The 24,559-nt window shown below is 31.7% G+C and overlaps 4 protein-coding genes and 1 long non-coding RNA gene across 8 annotated transcripts; 2 read left to right on the forward strand and 3 right to left on the reverse strand.

Moving 5' to 3' along the window:
• Positions 1–1,947: 1,947 nt before the first annotated feature.
• On the forward strand, positions 1,948–5,117 carry LOC114425067 (PHD finger protein At1g33420-like). 3 transcript variants are annotated; one of them, XM_028391816.1, is made up of 5 exons: positions 1,948–2,506; positions 2,904–3,030; positions 3,132–3,347; positions 3,435–4,043; positions 4,122–5,117. In XM_028391816.1, the coding sequence occupies exons 1-5, from the start codon at positions 2,182–2,184 to the stop codon at positions 4,969–4,971; spliced, it is 2,127 nt and encodes a 708-aa protein (XP_028247617.1). In that variant the 5' UTR covers positions 1,948–2,181; the 3' UTR covers positions 4,972–5,117. The 3 variants fall into 3 exon arrangements, with proteins under 3 accessions (XP_028247617.1, XP_028247618.1, XP_028247619.1); XM_028391817.1 differs by having other exon boundaries at positions 4,245–5,117; XM_028391818.1 differs by lacking the exon at positions 3,132–3,347.
• Positions 5,118–5,154: 37 nt separating this feature from the next.
• LOC114425068 lies at positions 5,155–7,653 on the reverse strand. The gene is made up of 3 exons (XR_003669190.1): positions 7,443–7,653; positions 5,708–5,823; positions 5,155–5,601 (listed from the first exon to the last, which is right to left on the reverse strand). It is a non-coding gene; the product is annotated as an uncharacterized LOC114425068 (long non-coding RNA).
• A 3,266-nt stretch (positions 7,654–10,919) lies between these two features.
• Positions 10,920–14,230, forward strand: LOC114367492 (protein BEARSKIN2-like). The gene is made up of 3 exons (XM_028324677.1): positions 10,920–11,209; positions 12,732–13,009; positions 13,418–14,230. Exons 1-3 carry the CDS (start codon positions 11,044–11,046, stop codon positions 14,051–14,053), a joined length of 1,080 nt encoding a protein of 359 aa, XP_028180478.1. The 5' UTR covers positions 10,920–11,043; the 3' UTR covers positions 14,054–14,230.
• A 2,785-nt stretch (positions 14,231–17,015) lies between these two features.
• On the reverse strand, positions 17,016–19,210 carry LOC114367550 (probable beta-1,3-galactosyltransferase 8). 2 transcript variants are annotated; one of them, XM_028324748.1, is made up of 8 exons: positions 18,873–19,210; positions 18,728–18,792; positions 18,388–18,572; positions 18,058–18,315; positions 17,863–17,950; positions 17,641–17,778; positions 17,439–17,548; positions 17,016–17,349 (listed from the first exon to the last, which is right to left on the reverse strand). In XM_028324748.1, the coding sequence occupies exons 1-8, from the start codon at positions 19,026–19,028 to the stop codon at positions 17,201–17,203; spliced, it is 1,149 nt and encodes a 382-aa protein (XP_028180549.1). In that variant the 5' UTR covers positions 19,029–19,210; the 3' UTR covers positions 17,016–17,200. The 2 variants fall into 2 exon arrangements, with proteins under 2 accessions (XP_028180549.1, XP_028180550.1); XM_028324749.1 differs by having other exon boundaries at positions 17,116–17,349; positions 17,641–17,766; positions 18,873–19,205.
• A 3,740-nt stretch (positions 19,211–22,950) lies between these two features.
• Positions 22,951–23,603, reverse strand: LOC114368524 (dehydration-responsive element-binding protein 3-like). Its single transcript, XM_028325756.1, has 2 exons — positions 23,518–23,603; positions 22,951–23,437 (listed from the first exon to the last, which is right to left on the reverse strand). Exons 1-2 carry the CDS (start codon positions 23,601–23,603, stop codon positions 22,951–22,953), a joined length of 573 nt encoding a protein of 190 aa, XP_028181557.1.
• Between the last annotated feature and the right edge of the window lie 956 nt (positions 23,604–24,559).

Here is a 24,559-nt window from a genome sequence, read left to right on the forward strand (position 1 = left end):
CAACTAACCAAAAATAAATAAATCTTTTGAGTAAGAAATTATGTTTGGGATGTGAAAGTTAAAATATTTGCTTATTGAAATCACATATGAGATATGAAACTAAACAAAGTACTATTATCCTTAATTTTCTTAACCAATTATCTGTTTCAATTTTTAAAAAATCTTATATCATAATTAAAATTATTTATTATAAATTTAGAATATAATTTATATATCCAAAAAAATTATAATGAATTTTATATGCAATATCATCTATAAATTTAAAAATATAAATTATAATTATATAAAAAATAAATATTTTGTGTAATGATTTACCACTTAAAAGTTAAAACTTAAAAGATTAGATGAAATTAAAAATATACTGAAAAATAACTAAATTCCAGAGCCATACAAAACGCGGGCAATAGAAGTATAGAACTAGTTGACTCAAACGTTTTAGTGCGAAAACGAAAATGAAAATTCAAAAAATTGTTGAGAGGCGCACTTTCAAACTTCTAAGTATAAAAAGCCAAGGAAAACCGCCTTTCCGATTCTGTCGTCACTCCCTACTGTTTGAGAGTTGTGTTTTACTACTCCTTACACGACATTACTACCCACCTTTTACAACTTTAAAAAAAAACATAATATTTATTTAACCTTGGATTTTTAAATTCACTTTTTAATTATAAGATTCTTTCATTTAATTTATATTTTTTAAAAAATAATTCTTATATTAAATTTATTAATTATTTATATTATATTTTTTTATTCATTTATTTATTTCTCATTAATATTTTTTTAAAAAAGTAACGATATATAAAAAAATAAAAAAGAATCAAACGAAATTTTAAAACAACAATACTATTTCCTACGAAAATGTTTACACGAATTCTAATCATATTTTTTTAAAAAATTATTACATTCTTACCTAGTCTTTTAAAATCTTCACAATTTTTTATGATAAATAATCTTTTTAAATCCTAATCTAATACGTCCCTCAAACTAAAATAACAAACTTTTTAAAATAAAAGTATCAAATATATTTATTTTAAAATAAATTAACCAAAATTAAGAATTTTAAAAATTAAGTAACCAAAATTATTTTTTAGCCTATATATTTTATTATCATGAAAGTTGGGCTCTATCTGTTGTTGTAAGTAGTTTATATTTTATTCCCACGAGAAGGTAAATACTCCACTTTAATTATTTAAAAAAATAATAGTTTCTGGAATGTAGCTAGTAGTAAAAGGATGACAAAACATGATAAGAGTATAAAAATAAAATAACAATATGATAGGATAATGGAAATAAAAGCGTTAATCTTATCTAAATATAGACTGTTTAATAAACCAGATGACATTATCGTACTATCAATTTTGTTTTTAATATATACTATATCATATTAATGATTATTTTAAAATAATATATAAGATAAAGTATTGAATTACATGTTAGTTAATAATTATTAATAATAAAATGATTTTAAAAATATAAAAATTAAAATCAATAAAAAGTTAAGAGTATAAAATTCAATTCAATCATCAATCAATGTAGATTTTATCCTTTAGTTGTTTTTATATAATTGAAAAAATGTAATAAATTGATATTCTTATTTTTATTACAATTAAAATTTATAAACTAAATATTTTTTTAATATTTAAATGATTTTCTTACATTGTATATCAGTTTTTCTTACTTTATTTGTCTGATTCAATTTAAAAATGATTTTATATTACAATTTACTCATTATAAGTTTAATTATGCTATGATTTGGCTATTTAAAAATATCTGTTTTGCTGAATATATTTAAAAAAGAAAACAAAAAGAGTGATTTATTATAAATTTGAATTGAATCACAAGTAAAAGTTTATTGGAAAGTGAAATACTAAATAATAGAAAAAAGAAAGAAAATAATGAAAAGGTGCGCGTGGAGAAGGGGAAAGTGAACCGCCATGACTAAATTGAAATGACAATTATGCCATGGGAAAAAGTGGATATATGCAAAAACAAACCAACAAACCAACAAACCCTAGCAACTACACCCCCAAACGCCAACGCCGTCGTCTCCTCTGTTTCAGTCTTTTGCTTTTTATTTTACTCACACTCTCAGACTCACTCTAGATCAGATCTATTTTCTTTTCCCTAATCGTTACTTGAGCCAGGATTCGACGTCGTTTTCAAACCCACCCGCCGGATTGGACCATGGTCGTCAACGAGAGACCTTCCAAGAGGATGAAGAGGAGGGTCACAGCTGATCTTTGTGATTTTCTTACTTTTCCGGAGCCTGGCGTCTCTGCCTCCACCGAACCCTTCCGGAACTGTGTACAGCGCTTCCTCTCTCACCATGCGCGCATCACTTTCCCTCCCTCGCTCTTTCCTTCACTCATGACGTGGCAGATCTTGTTCCGTGTCGGAGACCTCCTTGACGCTCCCGATCTCTCGCCGGCGATAGTCACTCTCGACATTGTCGAGGAAGATGTCACTCGTTCTCGTGCTTCTGTCTATTGTGACCAGTGCCGAGTCGTTGGTGAGCATACTCGCCGAGTCTTGTGACTCACTGACCGTAGACTCATGCATTTTCATTAACTTTAAAACACAAAAAATAAAAAAATACACGAATCATGGTAGAAGAAATTTACGATACTTTTTTCTTTTAATTTTAATTCAGAGTAGTGAAAATTAAGCAAAAACCTTTGTGTTATTTTCCCTCTTATTTTTTGTGTGTGCTTAAATTCAAATTATATAATAATAAACTTATTTTGCCATTTTTTTGTATTATTACTATTATTATTTATATCAAATAATGATATCATGTTGGTGTGTGAAAAGATAATAAGCATGCGAGATGGATATTTATGGGACCTTTGGTGGATATATGGTTGTGTTCTAATGCTGACTTTTTGTTGGAAAAAAAAAAAACAAAGGGTGGAGTGGGCATCCGGTGTGTCGAAAGCGATACCATTTCATAATAAGGGCTGCGAGCGATGCCGTAGAAGCATATCAAAGACCTTGTTCAAGATGTGGAAATCTTCTCCAATTATCTGAAACAAGGTAAGGGGTTATGCTCTTCTTATTTCCCCATTAAAACTTTTACTCGTCTCTTTTTGCATGCAAAGTAACCTAGTCGTTTGGGTTAATGGACATGATGGCAGGTGTAGATCGTGTAACTTTGCCATCACCGTTGATGACCTTGAGGATTGGGTGTATCTTCAGATTGAAGATAACACACATCTTCTGCATGGTGTCGTCCATTCCAATGGTTATGGTCACTTGCTTACTCTTAATGGAAGAGAAGGTGGCTCAAAGCTTCTCTCTGGTTCTGATATCATGAATTTCTGGGATAGGCTATGTGCTGCAATTTCTGTTAGGTCTGCATTACTCAACTTTCTCACGTTTTGCATCAGGTTGAGTTTGACACCTGTTTTTTAAACTAATTGTGTTGTTTAATTGAGCAGGAAGGTTAGCGTGATGGATTTGTCCAAGAAATTTGGGCTGGAATACCGGTTGCTTCATGCAATCACCAACGGGCATTCCTGGTATGGCAATTGGGGTTATGAATTTGGAACTGGCAGCTATGCTCTTACGCAAGATGCGTACAAGAATGCAGTGAATACCCTGTCAAGCATGCCCTTGTCATCATTTTCATTCCACGGTCGGGGACCAAGAAGCCACCTGGAGTGTGTCATTTCTCTTTACCAGTCTTTGGCAGAAACTGAACTTTTGACGATTGGACATCTCTTCTCCTTTATGTTGACATTGATTCATGAATGTCTTAAGCCAGTGGCCATGAGGACATCTAAGCAGACCAGTAACATGTTGTGTGCATGGACGGGAAATGATGTTGAAGAGGTGCAACATGCTTTGATAAAGGTTTTGCTTGCATCGGGTGCTTGTACTGAGGCTAAATGGGTGACAAGACGTGCTCTCAAGGGTGCAGTATGCAGGGGTGTTTCATCTCCAGAGCTTCTAGACTACTGTCTTAAGCACTTCCCAGGGAAATTAACTGCCAATGGAATGATAGTTTGTTCACGATGCAATCCCATTTCCAGTGGCATCGAATTCAGGTAAGACTGAATACGTGGCTTTTGCCAATTTGCTTCTATACTAATGTAACTAACGCTTGTTATATATCCTTGATATAGATTAGAACCTTGGTGTAATGGATTGAGTACAAAGTCAAGCTATCCAACAGAAGTTCAACTGATCTCTGATTTGACATTTTTATTTAATTCAATTATTCACCCTGACAAAATGGTGTGCTACAGACCAAAGATTATGAGGAAAAGTGTGGCTGATTCAGCCAGGAAGCTCCTTGACTGTAAACAGTTTATGAAGGATTACAAGCCGTATGAAATGGCCGTTGAACTGCCTTCAGTCATTAGGCTGTGGTGTCACGTGGAGCTTTCTGATCAGCCCAAGGATGATCCATCCCCACCACCAGAGCTAATTATGCTGCCTTTGAATGCTACCGTTGCTGACCTCAGGAGTGAAGCCACTAGTGCATTTCAAGAGGTGTATGCAATGTACAAGAGGTTTCAAGCTGAGGAACTTCTAGGATACGGGTCAATCAGTGATTCGCTCACCATAAGGTTCTTGCTTGGAACAAGTGGATCAATTCAAATTCAAGGTAAATGTCCAGCTAAACATGGGCTAAGTCGATTTCGAATGGAACGAGGAACAGAGGTGTGGAAGGTGGATTGCACTTGCGGGGCTAAGGATGATGACGGAGAGAAAATGTTAGCATGTGATACCTGTGGCGTTTGGCAGCATACAAGATGTGCTGGAATTGATAATAATACTGATGGAATGCCTTCTAAGTTTGTTTGTATGGGATGTGTCAACTTGTACCGTGAGGAAACTAAAAAATTACCAGCACCTGGTGAGGAAGCTAACGAGACCTGTAAATTCAACACATCTTGCAGAGATGAAGCTGTAGCAAGGGACTGTGCAACAGTTTCATGTAACATAGCTGTGAATTTTGGTGTGGGTTGAGTGTATAGCTTTTGTATGTATTTGTACAGTTTCATGTAACAAGTCGATTGTTTTGTAAGTCTCTTTTGAAGAGCTTAGGCCCTATGGTCAGTACAGCTTGGTTTCGAGCTCAACGAAAAATATGAATCGACTTGACAACTTTGTTCTATGTTTGTGCTAACTTGCAATTATTTACAGCATCAATTAAAACTGAAAAAAAGTCTAGTAAATAAGCATCTTAGTTATGATAAGTTGACAACATTAATTCCTTGTAGACTAAAATGAAATAATGACGTGATACTAGTTTACAAGTTAAAATATTACAAATAAATATCAGGAATTGGGTAGCCGACTTACTTGAGTTGCTTATACGATGTCTGTACGATTATTTTCATCTGGCTGTGGTCGGTTGTTCAGGTGTACTTGGTTTAATTTAATGGCTACTATGAGAAGAAGCATATTTCTATTACTTGGGCTTTTTTGATAATGACGGAGTGGCTCTCGCTGAACTTGAAAGGCAACCGATAGCTTCACCCTGGTTTGTGCATTTGTAGAGTTTTTATGGGGGCTGGTAATAGATTCACCAAGGTCTCTGTCAACTTTGGTTCTTTGTTACCATATATGGAATGGATTTTGATTCAAGCGGCACAGCTAGAATAACAGTAGTTAAGAGGTTACAATGATTGTTATGGGGGCTGGTAACTTCAGCAAGTAATAAGTCAAAACAACCAATATTTTAGAGAAATGTTAAACTAACCTCCTGTTTCAAGTTTCTCGTACATTTGGATAGCACTCACTCCCGCCTTCGTTGATCACTTGAGAAGAGTATTCACATGTTTCATTACTGAACAATTTGGCTGTGTGCATTCCCTCCTGATATTTGATTTAATCCATTGAAAGAGATGTGGCATTTAAGTCAACTATAAATGCAATGGCTGACAATATTTGTGAAATAATATGCAATTTCTTATGAGTTCAGCTTGCCATGAGTTTGTACTTAATGTATTTAATGTTAGAATGAAAGGGGGAGAATTGGCCTGAAGATGACAAACCAGAAGGCTTTCTGATAAGAAATCCATCTTCCAACATCCCAAATTAACAGAAAAAGAAACTGACTATGATCCATACCAAAAAAAAAAATTATAGAGGAAAACAATAAGAGAAATGTTTACTTTCTTTTCATGCAAAGCAGGACATTCAAGATCCAATAATGAAAAGGGTAGCATACAGTAGCCTACATTATATTCAATAGTCTAGAAGGTCATAACAAGAGTATTGTGGCAAGAAATTGTATGACAAATACAGAAAATGAAAGGATATAGCTATGACTCGGTCTAAGCCAAAGCCTATCCAATGTAATCACTCAGTAGAAATTAAACACTGGTAGTTCCAAATAATTAGGCTTCAAAAAGGTTAACAGCAAGCTTATTTTTTTCTGAGATTTCATTATCAATCTCTGCATCTTCAGGGAAGCAGCAATGTCTAGGAGAGCAATCTAGTCATTTTATATTTTCTCTAAACCTTGCAGATATAGCACATAGGTACACAAATGTTTAAATTAAACAAAAAGAAAAAAGAAAAAGAAATCCACCATTGTGAACAGGAAGCTGATAACTCTCTTTTAATAAAATGAAGACCTTAGGTTCAAAACATGAAGTAGACAGCTAATATCAACTTCGACAATATTACCATTTACCACAACAACTTTGATTAAAGCAGCTATATAAATTCTATTACAAAATGCAGTAGTCATTCTAAAAAAGATATCATCACTGTTTTTTACATTTTATACGCCATAATGTTTGGTTCAACTTTTGTGTGTTTCATGATGGATGGAGAAGCAAGTCTCATGTTGAATCTTTCTATACAAGTAAAGACATAAAGGACCGTTAGCCCTACTAATAAAAACAACAAAGTACAGCCAATGACATGAAATGGGTAGAAAAGGCCTTATTGTACTTAATGTAACTTCTTTTCCCCTAAAGCAATAGCCAAGACAACTTTAATCAAAACTTATAAACAGAATAATAACATATGAAATTAGGTAAGAGCATATAGTGTTCAACAGAAGCATCCGAAAAAAGCAATAAGAGATCAGAAAGCAATGAGCTACGAACGGCTTTTCCAAGTATGCTTGCAACGCAACTCTTGAGAATTGTTTGCCAGAGATTGCAACCAGACAGAAAAGCAAATAAAATATGAATTTCTCAAATCAAGCATGAATAGAGAAGAATTATCAAAGCATTGCTGTATCGGTCAAGAAATATTGACGAAATGATGCTGCCTGCGGTAATGCGATTTAGATTTAGATCTAAATATAAACGAACAAAATTAATCAAAGTAAAGTTTGTAGTATAGTCTGCCAACAATGGATCTGGTAATTCTAACAAGAATTGAAATATAAATCGGGTGAGTCAGAGAAGGCAGAACCGCGCACAAGGCATCAAATCAAATAAAAGATAAAAGAAGAAAGCTTAGGTTTATTGCCTCACCTCTTAATGGATGGGACTGGGAGGAGATGTTGATCCCTCCCTCCAACAAAACTCAATTCACTGAGTAACATACTTCCAATCAGAATTTCTATTTTAGCTCTGTCACTAAAAGCCCTAATTCCAAGCGAATAGTAAGAAACGAACAGAGAATGTCCCTTGTTTCATTCAAGGGGAAGAGAGATGACGCAATACTTTTTTAACCGATTAGTAAAAACAAAAAAAAAGAGTTTATGAAAACTAGTTTATAAGCCCGTGTAATGCACTTTTTTTTTGTTAATTAAAGAATCAACATATTTTTTTTATTGTTGTACTGCGTGAACATGTTATTGTTTTTTTTTAACGGACGTGAAATGTTATTGCTAATAATATATAATTATGAGTTTAATACTCTAATGGATAAAACACCCCTACTTGTTAGGGTGTGTTTGTTTTAAGTGTTACAAAATTATTTTTGAGAACGGGTTTGAGAATGTAAGGGTTTATTTGGAGTAGGTGTGAGTTTTTGGTTTTGAAATATAATATTCCCAACAAGCACATTTAACAAAAATGGAGTTTTAAAATACTTTTAAAATTTATAATTTCATTTTTAGTTTTTTTTTAAATTACTTTTCTTGCATTAGGTTTATGTTTTTTATCTTTATTTTTTAAAAATTACTTTTCCTATATTAGAGATAATTATTTTTGTTACTTCGATCAACACAGTTGTCACCATTTACATTGACATTATCACTATTATTACTATTGATATCACCACTAATGACACTATCATTACTAAACAACTACTAACACCATTACTATTGTTTGTTCACCCTCCCTATTTTTCTAATCTATGATTTTGATTTCCTTAATATTTTTTTAAATTAAGATATTTCATTTTACACTTTTAAAAAATTTATAATTTTAGTTCTTATTTTATTTTTCACTTTTAAAAAATTGATAATTTTAGTTCTTATGACCAATTTTAAACTTGATTTATTTACTCAATAAATATTGACGGTTACGTGTCTACTTATTATCTACATGATCAATATTTTTTTAAAAATTATTTAATTGCTAACAAACTTAATTTATTAAAAAAAGAATTAAAATAATACATATTCAAGTCTAAAATTAAAAAAAAAATTAAAATTATAGATTTTTAAAAAAATGAGAGACGAAATGTCTCAATTGAAAAAAAGAAATTAAAATTACATATTTTTAAAAAGTGGGTGAGCAAATGTTTCAACTATAAAAATAAGAAAACTAAAATCATAAATTTAAAAAATTAAGGAAATAAAAATTACAAAGCCATGAAACTAAATATCCCTGAAACATAGAGTTCGTCGATAAAATTTCGTCTCTTGTAATAACATATTTTTTATTCATATGTACGATTCTGTTGGTATGCTTAAAAAACTCACCCATGGACCTTGTAGGAGTAGTGATAGGTTAATGTACAAATTTTCCACCAAATTTGAGTCAACATATATGGTGAACAGCTGTCATCAATAAATTTAAATATACACTCTACAGGAGAAACATGCATGCATGAATGCAGATCGATGGACTTTGAGAATTGATGTTTCCATGAATTAACCAAATCATTTGTCTGTGGAAGATGTGATCAAGTGATCAACGCGTGTTAGGAATATATATAATTATTCATTTTACAGCTAACTGGATTAAGATTTTTTTGGTTGTGTCAACTTACTGATAGAAAATAAATAAAAGAAGAGAAATGAAAAGAAGTTAGCCTACAATACTGTGTGTACGTAAGTCTAGCATATATCTTTTATAAAAATCTCTCAGATATACGATTGATGTGCAAGATCGAAAAACCCATTGGGAAGGATAATAAATCACGAAAAGTACAGAAAGAAAGCGTGCAAATTGAATCAAGCAAAAGCAATCTGAAAGCGCTTCAGGTCATACCCACATGTGCATGCCCCAGCTATAGGGACTGCGTCTCTAACTGTTTCTATGAACATTTAAGACTAAACCCAAAATTTGTTAAAAGTTTATATGATTGTCAATAATTTACATAAAAAATTGTCTATAAAGAAGAATTTTTTTAGCATAAAACTTCGGCCGTCCAATGAAATGCGGAAATCCCAAGAAGCTTTAGTAGCTATTTTTCCGAACATTGCTTTAAGAACAATCAAATAACCCATAAATTATGTTAGTTTTTAAATCTCGGGATCATTTATCGATTTAAATATTTTCAGAAAACAAGTAAACTGATTTTTATTGCAAGTTAGTCGACAGTGTTTTGAGAAGCGCGTGGAATTAACAATAGCATAATGATACAGGCTGATTATATATTGACAATCTGATGCTCAATACATATAAACATTATCTCCATTTATTTATTTTTAAAATTATCATGATGCGTATGCCTGAGTATTCGATATATGGTAATAATTTGAATTCAAGCAATCTTTACATATAAATTATATTAGTCTTAACATGAAATTTGTTATTTAAATTAATGACACCTGATTACAAATCAGAATAATGAAATTAATTTTGCATTTGCATGTCAAATCATATTATGTCTCAACTCTCCATATGGATTTTTGCTAGATAAGTATTCGGGCTTGCTGTAATCTCACCACGCTGAAGGATATTAATTTCTCTGTAATTTGGACGGTGAAGTCTCACGTAAGTAGAAGGCTTGGTAGCTGGTTCATATAAGTTGTTAATTCTGAGTTCAGTGACCTTTTAGACAGCTCAACAATTATTATATATAAGACTCATTAATCAAGTTTTGGTTTTATTCAACCTAACTGACATGTACCACAAACCTTCCTCCGTGAAAAAGTCAAGATTACAAACTACTAGCTAGGGTTTTGACTAACATTATCATTCCCTAGCTATAACCACAGATTAAGCATGCCCATTTTGTACACCTAATTAAGTAATCAGCATGATAATGAAGTTTAATTTGGACAGCTTCGTAGGGATCACTAATTAACATACAAGTGCTGGATATGTAAGTTTCAGTAACTACTAGTAGCAAAGACGAGCTCAAGTTAGGGCAAAGAATGTTACCTTCACGCACGCATAATTAGCACATATACCTACGAACGTTATAACTCAACCTCTATTTTGGAGAAATTTTAAAGCTTCTCCCATTTTACTAAATAGATTATATTTGCTAGGTTGAGTACAACTTTTTCTTTTCTTAATTAAAAACAAAAAAGATATATTTTCTTTTGGCATGAGGTAAGTAAATCACTACTGATAGGAGAGTGTAGCTTACGCTCCCTGTACGTTTGTGGGGAACCCTATACGAAAAGATTGAAAAAAATACCTAAAATAATAAAAGATAAGAATAGAAAATAAGAATCATACTGCTGGTCACATTCATTCCGTAAACTTGTTTTTTACGATAGCTAGCTTTAACCATTCCCGTCGGCGTAGTCACCGGCCGTCAACCCTTTCTATATGGTCACAGTGTTTAACGGTGGCGTTGACAACCAAGAAGGTATATAAGTGCCATGCTTGCAACACCACGTACGAATTGATTGCTTAATTAGTTCTTCAAATCGATTAAGTTCATAGAGAGAATTGAAATATCTATTTGGTAAGTGATTGAGAGTTTGAATTTGTAGATAATAAGATGGGTTCGTCGACTAATGGTGGTGTGCCGCCAGGGTTTAGATTTCATCCAACGGATGAAGAGCTGCTTCATTACTACTTGAAGAAGAAGGTGTCCTTTCAGAAGTTTGACATGGATGTCATTAGAGAGGTCGACTTGAACAAGATGGAGCCTTGGGACTTGCAAGGTACTTTCTTATTTTTTACTTGCTTGTCTTGTAATTCTCTTCTTCTAATTATGCTTTGAGCTTCAGCATACACACAAATTAATAAGTCTCTCTGATCGAATAATGAATGGATCAAATTGTTAAGTGGCTTGTAATCTGTTAACAGTGTTAGTTGGGCACTGTCGCAATTTTCAACACAACAGATTTCATTCAAATATCCATTATGAGCTGAATATAGTATATTATGCATCAGCAGGTAGCTTTTAGTTTTAGCCGTCAAGCATGTTCTTTAATTTGGTGGTGGAGATTATATATATTCATTCAGTACAGCGCATGATCTTTTGGTCGAAGGGGAATAAATTGTTGGGTGTAAAGCACATATATAGTCGTATATTAAGCAAATGTTATTTTCTGAATGATTCGAGTACCATTCTTTATGCAATTTGTTTTTGAATCCAAATTTACTTGCTTTTGAATGCTCAATTTTGATGATCACAGTCTTTACTATAAATACATCTTTAATCAAATAAGAATTATTATTATTTTTTTCTTCATAGGATGTTGCTCAAGTATGTATATGGCGATTAATTAAGAAAACTTTTGTTACTGATGATGATGAATGCCTTTGCCCTCAAAATGAATTCAAAAACAAATGCTTGATAAGTCAAACACTTATGCTTTGTTTGTTTGAGATAATAGAAATAGGAAAAAAAAATTAAAATAAAGTAATATTTTGAAGATGTAAAACACACATGAAACCAACATTAAAAAGGTGAATTTTTTCTCTCCAATGTCATCCTCTCTATTTTTATCCTACCAAATAAAGCTTATCCTCTGCACAATTATAGAGAAAATATTAATTAGTTGATCTCGTTTCCTACAACACGAATGTCCTTCTCAAGTTCTCAATTCTGTTGCACTTCTCACTTTTTCTTCTTTTGACTTGTTATTCTCTTGAGAGACTTTATTGTTTAGGCACACATCACTAATATATAATTATTTATAAATTTAAATATATTTTTAATTTTTAAAATTTAATATTTTCTCTATTTCGTTCTTGTAAAATTATTATTTTATTTTTAGTTCTTTTAAATTATATTTTTTTATTATTCAAAATATTATCTAGTATTTTAAAGATTAAAAATAAAAAATAATTTAACAAGAACGAAACACAAAAAATACTAAATTGGAAGGAATAAAATAATATTTAAACCTTATTTATATCATCTTAATTAAATGATGTCTAGTTTAGGAGAAGTCACATGACTGACAAACTCATATTGATCATACTTGTGAATCTTTCTCAGGTGCTTAGGCCATATAATTTCCCCTTCCTAGCTAGCAACAAAATTAGAAGTTATTTTTATATTGAAAGTGTAAAAAAAAAAACACAAATAATGCAGAAAATTTAAACTCATTAACTATTACAAAACTATATATCGAGAGAAAACAATATATTCTTAAAATTTTACATATTGTTACATATTTTTCATTTTTCACTATTTTTATTGTTTGCTTATGTTAAATTTTTCGTGACAAACAGAAAGATGTAGAATTGGATCTACTCCACAAAACGAGTGGTATTTCTTCAGTCACAAGGATAGAAAGTACCCTACAGGTTCAAGGACTAATAGAGCAACGAACGCAGGGTTTTGGAAAGCAACAGGAAGAGACAAGTGCATTAGGAATAGCTTCAAGAAGATTGGAATGAGAAAAACCCTTGTGTTTTACAAAGGAAGAGCTCCTCATGGACAAAAGACTGATTGGATCATGCATGAGTACCGCCTAGAAGATGGCAATGATCCTCAAGGAAGTGCCAATGTATTTCTCTTTCCCTTTCACCTCATTAACATCAAGTTCATATTGAATTATCCTACGATAAAAACACATCAATAAAAAAATATATTCTATATAAGCATATCTTATTTCCTTTGTTTAGAGAATTGATTTTTAGATACCTTATCTTTTAAATACCACATCAACACCTTTTATTTTATATTTTTTAATCTCCTTCTTAGCTATAACATTCTATGGCTTATATGATACCTATACTTTTCTATTTTTACTCCCTCTTACTAGGTGCATGCTGAATAGCATTTGGAAGGTCTAAAAATTGTTTTTTCCTTTTGGATTTGATTTTTGTTTTGAAAGATACTAGGGGTGGATATAGAATCACGTGGTGTCAATTAACTACAAATGCTTATGATTTATATATGAATGTATTTGTAGGAAGATGGCTGGGTGGTGTGCAGAGTGTTCAAGAAGAAGAATTTATTCAAGATTGAAAATGAAGGTGGGTCTACACATAAACCAGATCACCAAATCAACAATTCTTCAAACACTAATGCACGGTCCTATAGAGAAAATCACTACTTACTACATCAACAGCAAAATCCTAGGAACTCATCAGGGCTTGAGCTTGATAAGCCTGAGCTGGCTCTCCATTACCCGCCGCCACACTTGCAAAACCCTCCATACTCACTCTTCCAATCCCAGCCTCTTCTTCAGACCCAAAAGCCTATGGTTTATGATTATTCATATACATCAGACACCCCTATCATGGCAAAGCAACTCATGACAAACCCTAGAGACTGTGAGAGCGGCAGTGATGGCCTAAGATATCAAGTTTCGGAGTCAGGTATGGAAGTTGGGTCGTGTGAACCAAATCAAGAAATGGGAACCGGAAGAGGTGAAGGAATAAACGAATGGGGTGTTCTTGATAGGCTAGTGACCTCTCATCTTGCTGGAAATGAGGACTCATCCAAAGGGGTCAGGTTTGAAGAGGCAAATCCACAGTCTGTCCACCAGATCAATCAACTTTCATTGAGGGGAGAGATGGACTTCTGGGCCTATGGAAAACAATGATTAATTTCCCTTTATTATAGTGAAATTTATAAACAAATTAAGTGCATTCAAGGTTGGAGATAATTACAAAGGCTCTAACCATTTTAAAAAGGACATATATTTTGATACTGATCGATTTAAGATTGTTTGTTATGTTTTTCACTTGATTAGAAGACTTCATTAGTTGTAATATTTCAATCCATTGTTTGTCAAGTACCATAGTGTCAATTGAAAAAAAAATGCAATTATTGATTGTATGATAATAAACTGATGCTTGTCAAGTACGTACCATTGTATGATAATGCTAACTTGACTAATAAATACTAGTACATCATAAGCTTCTTCCATTTGAACTAACTTTTGAATTTTCGTCATCCACTTATTTATTGGCTTTTGTTATTGCCAATAAAAGTTTGAGAATATTTTTTTCTGACAATTACTAATGCTAATAAATGTTATGATTAAATGTGATTAAGATATGGATGACTTGATATTAGCAAAAGTTTTAGCAACAATATTATTTACTCCTAAAAAACGTAAATAATATCGTCCTAGCTAAAATCGCTTGGATGTTTCTCATAAATAATAAGGCATTAATTAAAGATGACAACTACTAAACGACTAAGATTGTGTGCGCGCGTGCCTGTGTGCTACCTCTTGAAAAAAAAATCTACATGCGTGTGTGTACTGTCTCCTGAAAAGAATTCTACATGCTTTTATAATGAAGCTTTGTAAATTATATATGCACACTTTCTTAGAATCGCTCAAAATAAAACTTGGGAGTTTAATTACGCATTAGCTATAGCGGGTTGAAACAAAAACAAAAATAAAAAGAATAAAGATGCATAGACATATGATACTTGACATATTGAGAGAGAAAGAATGTAGGTATGATGAATGATACAGTTTAATAGAAAGAGAAATAAAGAAAACATAAAAATATCAACTAAGTGTATATGATATATAGGAGAAAATAGTAATTCATGAGAAAAATCATCATGTTATTCATGATATTAATTAATACTTGTGTGATATGTAAATAATTCAATATTTTAAATTGATTAAGATCTTTTAAATTAATGAATAACATAATTAATTCTTGTTAGTTAATTATTGACTATATCTTAATTTTAATGAATTAATAAATTTTTAATTATTCACATATTACATAATTATTAATCAAAATCATAAATAACCAACTCATCATGGATCCCATAATAATTTCTTGATATATAGGTGTGAAAAAATCAAAACTCAAATATAAATAGCTATAACGGTTTATCACTCTACTTCTATGTTGCATAAATATCGATAAACTCAACAAATTTTATTTTTAACAATTCACGCAGACCTAAATTATGACGAATAGAAAGGCAATATATGAAGTAATAAACAAAGAATCTATTCTATTATCTAATCTTTTAATAAAACACTATATTAACCTTTATTCAAATTTTGACAGCTGTTGTTTTTAAAGGTTTTTTGGTCTTTACCAGGTGCTGTATTTAAAAAAAAGAACAAAATTTGACAAACACAAGGTTTGAATCAGTGACCTCATAGTCAATTACCACTAAACTACAAAGTACTGTTGGTAACTAGATGCAAAACGAGATTATATAACTGATATTGGATAACAAAAATGACAGCAAGGATAAATAAGAGAAACAAAAATGACGAAAAATAATAAAAATTAAATACATTTCTTAAAAAAATATTTGAACAAAAATAAATGCTTGTCTATTTAATATTTTTTAAAATGGAAAAAAATAAATTATTATTAATTTGGTTAACATCATAGGGCCATATTAATTTATAAATATATATTCCCTTCATTAAATTATTTTTTTGAAAATTTGTAATATTAATGGTGAAATATACTTAAACAATGTTACCAAACAATGTTACCATAACTTGATTATTTAAAGACTAACTTAGTCAAAAATAAATTATTTGTAATAACTGAGAATGAATATTACCCGATTCTTTTAATGAGTATAAGAATGATTATCTACCTAACAATTTCATATTTATTATATAATATTTTATTTTAATGCATATACTGTTAGCTAATATATATATTACAAAATAAATATTTTTATAACAGTGATGAATTTTCTTAGATGAATGCATTATAAATTTGTTGAAATAAAATTTATTTAAAAAATATTTATTTAAAAAATAAATTCAATTAATATTGTAAATAAAATGTTTTCAAAATTCTTTTTTATTGCATAAACACTCTTTAATTAGGCTTGACAAAAAACACAAACCCACTTAATCCATCCAAACTTATCTCAATTATAACGAAAAAAATTCTACTTTGACTGAATATAGACATTATCCGATTCTTTAAACAAGGTTGGAGATATATATCTATCTACTTGTCCTCACCTATTATAAAATATTGTCCTCACCTATTATAGAATATTTTATTTAAATGCATGCATTAGTTTTTTTATCAAACAAATGTTAGGTGTTAGTTTTGTTAAAATGTTAATATTATCAACCAATATATCTTTAATAATTTAATAAAAAAATATTTTTGTTAGTGCATAAATACATAATAAATATATTGAAATAAAATCTATTAAAATTAAAACTGGTAAGAACATGGATATTGGTCTTCAATTTTCAAATATCCTATTACAGTCAATAATTTAACTTGCTTAAAAATCAGGATTTGAATGAATTATTTTGTTGTTTGAATCATCTGTTTTTTTTTTATAGAAAATATAAATAACTAATTATTTTAACTTAATATAATTTTTTAAACAAAAATATTTCAAACATGCCTGAAAACGAGAATAACACGTGCTGGACGAACGAGTATCTTACTAGTTATATTTAAACTAAACTATAGGTTCCCATATACGGTTTTTATTTTAATTATCGTATGTGCTGAAATAGTTGAAATAATTTTGTAGTTAGTTATATAATCAAGTTTAAAATATAGAAGGGGAAAACTACATTAGAAATTGAAAGGTAAACAAAACGTAAGGTTACTATTGATTTTTCTTTTGATGAAACAAGGTTATTCAGTTACTAATACTATAGATATTGTTCCTCAACGAAACTCTAACAAATTTCATCAAAATAAAAGGAAAATGTATTCAATTCCTCTTAATGCAAAAGTAGTAAAGTAAGATTTTCTATGTCTCAATTTGAGAATTAGAGGTCAACGTTCCAAACAGCTCCGTCACCCTCCCCACAAGTTTTGTGTATATCTCTCATTCTCTCCACCGACTTACAGATACCACTGCACGACCAATCAAAAGATGCCACGCACACATTTCCTGTCCTTGCCTTCCAATCACAATCTGCGTGTACAAACAAGACAAAAATGAAATTATATATTTTTATAATATTCGTACGCTCTATAAGATGTGAACTAGCAAAGAAAACGTACCTGGAGGGGTCCCGCAACACATAGAGCGTTCATCGACATGTTCAACTTCTAGGCCCAATAACCATGAACCTAAAGATACGTCTTCATTTGCGTATCTGTGTAATATGGGCCTGCAATGTAAATTACCCATGTGATACCCATTACCCACAGGTAGAAGAGAATATAATTCTACTTGAACAATGGGAAAGAATGATGAAGTCACCAATTGATGGATATATAAGTAGCAAGATCCTTGGAGATGGCATATACTTGGCCAGTGGCATGCCTAAAATACTTGTTTCCTTCCTCTCCAAACTTCCAGTGCTCAGCCTCATGATACTTTGCTCCTCTGCCACTCACACTAGTTAAAATGAGATTACTTGATTCACAAAAGAACATAAATAATTCCTTCAACAATGAATGACTTATCAAAGAGAAACCTCACTTTTGATATAGAACAGGACCAGATTTCATGCAACCAATATAAACCCTGGGTCTTGATCGGTACTTGGCAAGTGTACTCACTAGCATACCTGTATTATTACAAAGAAAGAGATGAGTGTACTTGTGTTATATATAACTAAGGAGGCACACACACTCAATTAACATAGAGATTTAGAAGACAGACATAGGTGGGTACCTAAATTTAAATGGATATCATCGTCGACCTTGACATAGAAATCAGCATCCCACGTAGAAATGATAGTGGAAAAGTAGAGGCGAGTCTTGGTGGATAGCTCATGGTAGCCCTCAACGTGGTCTAACCTGAGGAAGTCCTTGTGTTCTGCCTCCTCTGCATCAATTGCTTTATCAAGAATGCCTCCTGGTGTGGTACTGTGGCCGATCACGAACCTTACAATAATGCCCTTCTCTTTCTCTAATTCCTTAAGCTGATTTCCTGATTCATTCAGTGGGAATTAATCAATTGATTTATAATTAATTAGAGGTTGTTACATGCAGTGCACCTTACCTTTTGGTAACCATGTTTGGCGTATGGAGTCTCTTCTCCTTTTGCTGCTAAAGGCTGTGTTAATACCAATCACCACAAAAGCCTTCTGTGCACTGTGGTTTGAAGACTGTTGCCGCCCTCCAGTTTGGCTTGTTCGACCTGCTGTCAGTTCCATTTCCAATGTCGAAACTGCCTTATCCAGTGACCTATTTTTATTATTTGTGCACAAACAAACATTAATACAACATCAAAACAAATTAAAGGATTAATTTTTGTTCATCTGTTAACTAAAGTCTACTAATACGCTAGCATGACACTTTAATGCACTGTTATGTCAGTAATTGCAAGATTTATATCTTACTTGATAGCTTGATGGGTCTTCACGACTTCCTCCATTACATCACCAGGTCTGCCTTCAATCAGTTTCTGTTTGGAAGTATATAAATTTAATTTTTCACATACTTTGGAATAAAAAAGCACTACAATTTATATGTACATGTACTCACTCGCTTATGATCACAATCAGGTCTGGGTGGTAGTAGTGTATTTTCATGGTTGTTGGAGGGGCGTGTCCACATCTGGCCACTGAAGAGTATTCCAGCAAGAAAGCATGCAATGCATACGAACAATATGGTCTTACCTGAACCTGCCTTTCCCCTCATCTTTTCTTTTCTATCAAAATGCCGGCCAGCGATCTTTCTGATGACAACTCTTCAGCTTTTAAATTGAGCCTTGGGGACGGTTTTCATGGAAAAGTTTTAGTAGGTAAAAGACGTTGAAACATTATATGGAAAACAATTCAGTATGGGCACACATATTGATATGCAGCAACATTTGCCATGTTAGGTCCCAGGAATTAAGTAAATGCAGCAGCATTTTAAAGCAATGCGGGTTACCGTTATAAGCAAAAATCTTGTGATCTACGTTGATGTAACTGTTGGTATTGGCACAATTTATATGGTTAATGCCAATAATGCAACTTTCAACTCATCATAGCCATGAAATTACGGTGGGTCTTGAGCATATCATGTGAGCAGGAGTGGAATGTTCATTGTAAAAAACAATCAATGTGTGAAGCAAAGTGTTTATCTTGCTTTAAAATAGACAAGAGAGCTAACTATTGATGCTATTTTGTCAATCAGTTACTGACACAAAGATATCGACAGCCACGTATATGAAGAACAGGTACGAAATCATTAACTTTTTACAAAATGCCAGTTTTGCTTATAAACAAGTATAATTATTTATCAATTCCCTAAGCAGGTTGAGAGTGAGAGATTGATGAATCACACTATAGGAGGTTATATATCAATCTCTACTTCTAAGATGAATAAAATAAAATATCAATAAACTCAAGCAACTTTTACTTTTTACAATTTACGTAGACCGTAATTATGAAAAATAGAAAGCTGATTATGAAATAATTAATGAACAGACTATATTATAAAACTAGACTAGATGAGGTCAATTAACCTTAAGAAGATGTGTTTGATGATTGCAGGATCATGTCAATTTTGACTGAAAATTCTTAAAATACAAGAATAATAAGCGTCATTGGCAGAGATGTCTGACAATGTACCTCTCTATAAATGCTATTATAGTTATATGCTATGTTTTGATTGCCAGAATATTGGTAGTTTGATCATGTGGCTTTCATGATGCAACAAATTCAGCTATTAACTAGAAAAGAACTCCACTCCTCTGTTTGTGTGGGCAATCTTTCTAACACCAATTACGTGTGTACTAAAGTTTGGCTGCCTGCCTAAACTAACTGTCGATGAGATTAAGAGAGCAGCACAACACATGTTAGCATAATACTACAACTTACTGATTTCAGAAAAGACTTTAGGGTTGGATGGAAACATAAGCCAGAAATCGCGGTGCTTACAGTCCTTGTTGCTTTTAAATGTTTAAATTCCTAAGTTAAAACTAAAATGAATTAATAACTGCTGATTGAGGTAGCGATGTCCAAAAGATTATTGTGTACAATTAATGTACCCACTTGGGTACACTAAATCCTTTAGCAGTTAATACATTGTCATCTCAAATTATAAAAGTTATATTACTTAGAAATTAAATTGATTGGCCAGTGTTCGTATATTAAGTTGATAACTCACATGAAATGAGTGACAGAGTAATCAGCTGAAAAATTAGTCTTGTCCAAATTCTTTCTTTTTTCACAAGTTTTTACGTGAAGGTTAACAGTTTTAGTTTTGATTGCACAGCAAGTGTCATTTTTTTTTATTATATCATGAAAATAATTTAACTTTTACAGCCATACTCTGATAATTTTGTTATAATAAGACATAGATTACACTAGTGACAAAGCCAAGGTATTAGATCATGGATAGGTTGATGCATCAATTCAGTTCTTTTCGAACTGCTTTTAAATTCTGTTTTTATAGAGTGACTAGTTAGTTTTGTGTTTTTTTCTTATATCACACACTCACCAAAAAAAGAAAAGAGTTGATGCAACTACAAGTCTACTAGAGGTCCAACAATCAGTTGCCATGAGTTAGTTGAACTCATAACAAAATAAGCTAAAACAACATTGGATCGTAGGTCAGGATTTAATGTTTATATCATGATTAAAATATTGATTTGTAGAATGATATACAGTATTTTCTATTAATTGCTCATGAGTCATGGGAAATTACCGAAAAAATCATATATTTTAAAGGGCTTGTAACTTGTTTGACTATATTTTTCTGTTTTTAAACTTTTGTAAAAAAAAAAAAAACGTTTTGAAGCTGTTGGAATTTTCACACGGGCCCCACATGGAATGAGTGTGGATTGATTGGGCTAGATCTGTATCAAGTTTAAAGGAGTAAAACCAATTAGATTTAACCCTTCTTTGCTAATACAGTAATTTTTACTTGTATGTATTTTATTTGCATGATGTGAGAACTATAAAGTTCTCCAAAAGAAATTATTTTGTAAATTAATTTTGAAAACTATTGTTTTAGAAGAAAACTAAAAAAAATGGTTGGTGATTTTATTTTGAATATGGTTTTAGTGATGGAAAAACAAACTTGAGATAAATTTGTTTCCAAAACATTCAAGATACACTAGAGGATATAATACACAATTAGTAATATGTTAAGTTACATTTTCCTCCAAGTCCATCTCGCTTGGCATCGAAAGTTTATGCATATATGAATAGAAAGCCTGGTATGCATATGCTAAAGCATTTTCGTTCCATCAAATAAGTTTTTTAGTTTCTAAATATCAAAAGGCAGAAAATTATTTTTAAAAAGAAAAAACAAACAAGCTTCATTCTCCACACATCCTATTGCATTTTGAAAGAAAAGTTGAGGGCGAAGCAGCCACGGGTACACATTAATAAATTGAGTGTTTTGGACTTTTGGTATAATCATAATAAATGATCCCTGAGTCATATGGATCTGGATCGTCTTTAATAGTGGTTTTTGTAGCCTTTCTTTAATTCCTTTATCTTTCTCTTATTATATTACCTGACTTTCTTTTTCTATTTTCCAATCTGTTTTTTTTTTAATATATTTTTGGCTGGAAAAGCAGAGGACTAGAAGGGATTTAATTTATGGATCATACTAATAGAACCCTAAAATAAGTTTAAATACATGTAGTAAGAATTGAATGGTCAATCCACCAAAAAGAAAAACCCAAGGGTTATAGCCGATCCATTCATTTATGACATAACGCAGAGTAAATCTACCCAAACTTATTCTCATTTCTGTAACCAAAGGATGAGAGTAAACTTCTTCTGTGTGTGTGAATAACTAATTTCTTCTTTTCCTTCTTGACTTGGAAGTGTAATATTAAAATTAACAACTGAGAGTATCCAACATAGTAGGGCCTAGACAACAAATTAAGGTTTGATATATTAGAGGCAGAGAAAAGAAATGCATAATTCACTTTAAAACAACCAAAGTCTGTTATGTATGAAAAAATGTTAAAGCGAATAAAAATCAAGAAGTAAATATGCGATCTTATAAATGGAATTGATTTTTATTACGCTATCGAAAGTGATATTGATAAAAGAATTACAATTATTTGTTGAGGCAAGAATTACAAATTTTATTAAAAAATCATAATTGAAAAATGTTTTTAACGTATAATTTATATACAATAATTACTTTTAATGCATTTTGTTTTAATTGTAATCTCACTTAAAAAATAACAATTAATGTTATGAATTTTATTAAAATATACACGTATCATACTAATATTATTTCTAATATAAATTAGTAAAATCTTGATTCTTAGCTTTTTTTTATATTTTAAACAATTTTTCCACACTTATAAAGGCAAGGATATATATATTACAAGACATGCTTTGCATCTAGAAGAATTTATTTATATTTTATTTATAAAACATATAAAAAATGATTATTCAGAAACACTTATTTAATTAAGGTGCTTAGTGAAATCAGTCTCTCAGTAAACATATATATATATATATATATATATATTTGTCTTGGAGAGCTCCTTTGTACAAGAGTTCAGAAGCAAGTCTTAGAAAAGCAGAGAAGAGTTATTAACAGAAAGTGAAAGAAAATCCAGCTAGTTTCTAGAAGCAGTGGGTGGCGAATTGCAAAAGCAGCGTTAAGGGACAAGAGTGGCAGAAGTTGATCCCACGATGAGAATGTCATCGTTGAAATCGAAGAGTTGGTCCCATGAGAAATCTCCGAAAGTGGAGTCCACCCTAAGGGGACTCATAAGAGGAGCTTCCATGACATCGTGAAAGGACGAGGTGGTGGTGGAAGTGAAAATAGATTCTTGTTCTTCTTTGGGAGGCGGAGAGTGGAGAGCGGCTTCAGCTGCGGCGGACTGTATGTCCCTCCGGGAAGATGAGAGAGGTCGAGGCAGGGAGTGTACGAGGTCGGGGAAATTAAGAGTGGCAGATGTTCCTTTGAGGAAGAAAGCAGCGGAGTCATAAGCGCGAGCCGCCATCTCAGGCGAGCCGAAGGAGCCGAGCCATATGCGTGTTTTCTGGCCCGGGAGCCTTATCTCAGAGACGTAGCGTCCCCAGCTGCGTTTGCGCACTCCGCGGAATGCAGATTGGCGCTTCCTTTTGGCTTTCTCACTGATGCTGCACATCAATAACGCTCAGATCAATAATTGAGGTTTAAGCCTTGTGCTGGGGGGTTTATGTACACCACTGTCTTCTACACTGTATCTCTGTGGCTCCCACTGGATTTTGCTTTTTCAACAACACAGTCAACATCACACGTTTTTTCCGCATTTCCAAAATCCATCACACTAACTATTTCATTTCATTTTTACACACACAACTTCAGATTCTTAGTAATTTCAACCTGCCTCAAAATTCAACAAGTTTTCTTACATAAACATATTATACTTTCTCATCAACTCAATCTATTCTTTTATTTTAACCCCTGCATTTAAAGTATTTCACTCTTTAATCAGATCTTAAGATATCATATAAACTTCAATTCTTTCGTTATCAAACTAATTCTTGATTTAAAATTTAATCATATTCAAAATTCACCTTCTCATATGAAGATTAAATCTAAATTTTTTCTTATAAATTTAACATGGGTCATCCATTGAGTTATATTTATTATATTCTCGGATCATCAATATTATCTTTTTGTTTTATTTTTTTATTTTGATTCAGTTAAACTCTTTAAGATATTACTAATAAATAATTTAATTTATTAAAATATAATAAATAAAATTAAATTAGATCAAAATTACAATTTTTTTAAAAAAATAGGAGATCAAATATTTTTATTTTAAATAGAGGCATCAGAAATTAAGAATTTGACAATCTGATAAAATTATATTAAAACCTATTAATAAATGAAAAATCTTAAAATAAGTAATTTTAAATTGAAGTTAAATTAGAAGGAAAAAGTAATTTCCTGTATGGCATCAAGTTGCGTGTCCTAATTGATCACTTAATTAGGCTAGGTTGAGGCTAGTGCCCAACAAACTGTGAAGTATGTACGCTCACTTATCAGCTAGACTGAATAGGTTTTGTTTCTTTATAGGTATCGCTTACTTGTCGTTTAATTGTAATTTGCAACAGAAGGTGGTGCTACATACCATCCTTTATTTGTCAATTAGCTAAAATTCTATTATTTCAAGTTGGTTAGGTTACACTAACTGACACATTGCAATTAGTGTTAATTTTGTCAAGTAACTTTCCAGTTCGTTCTTGGCAACTTCTTAACAGCATCTCTAACAA

This window comes from Glycine soja, chromosome 9, assembly GCF_004193775.1.
Source record: "Glycine soja cultivar W05 chromosome 9, ASM419377v2, whole genome shotgun sequence".
Lineage (NCBI taxonomy): Eukaryota > Viridiplantae > Streptophyta > Magnoliopsida > Fabales > Fabaceae > Glycine > Glycine soja.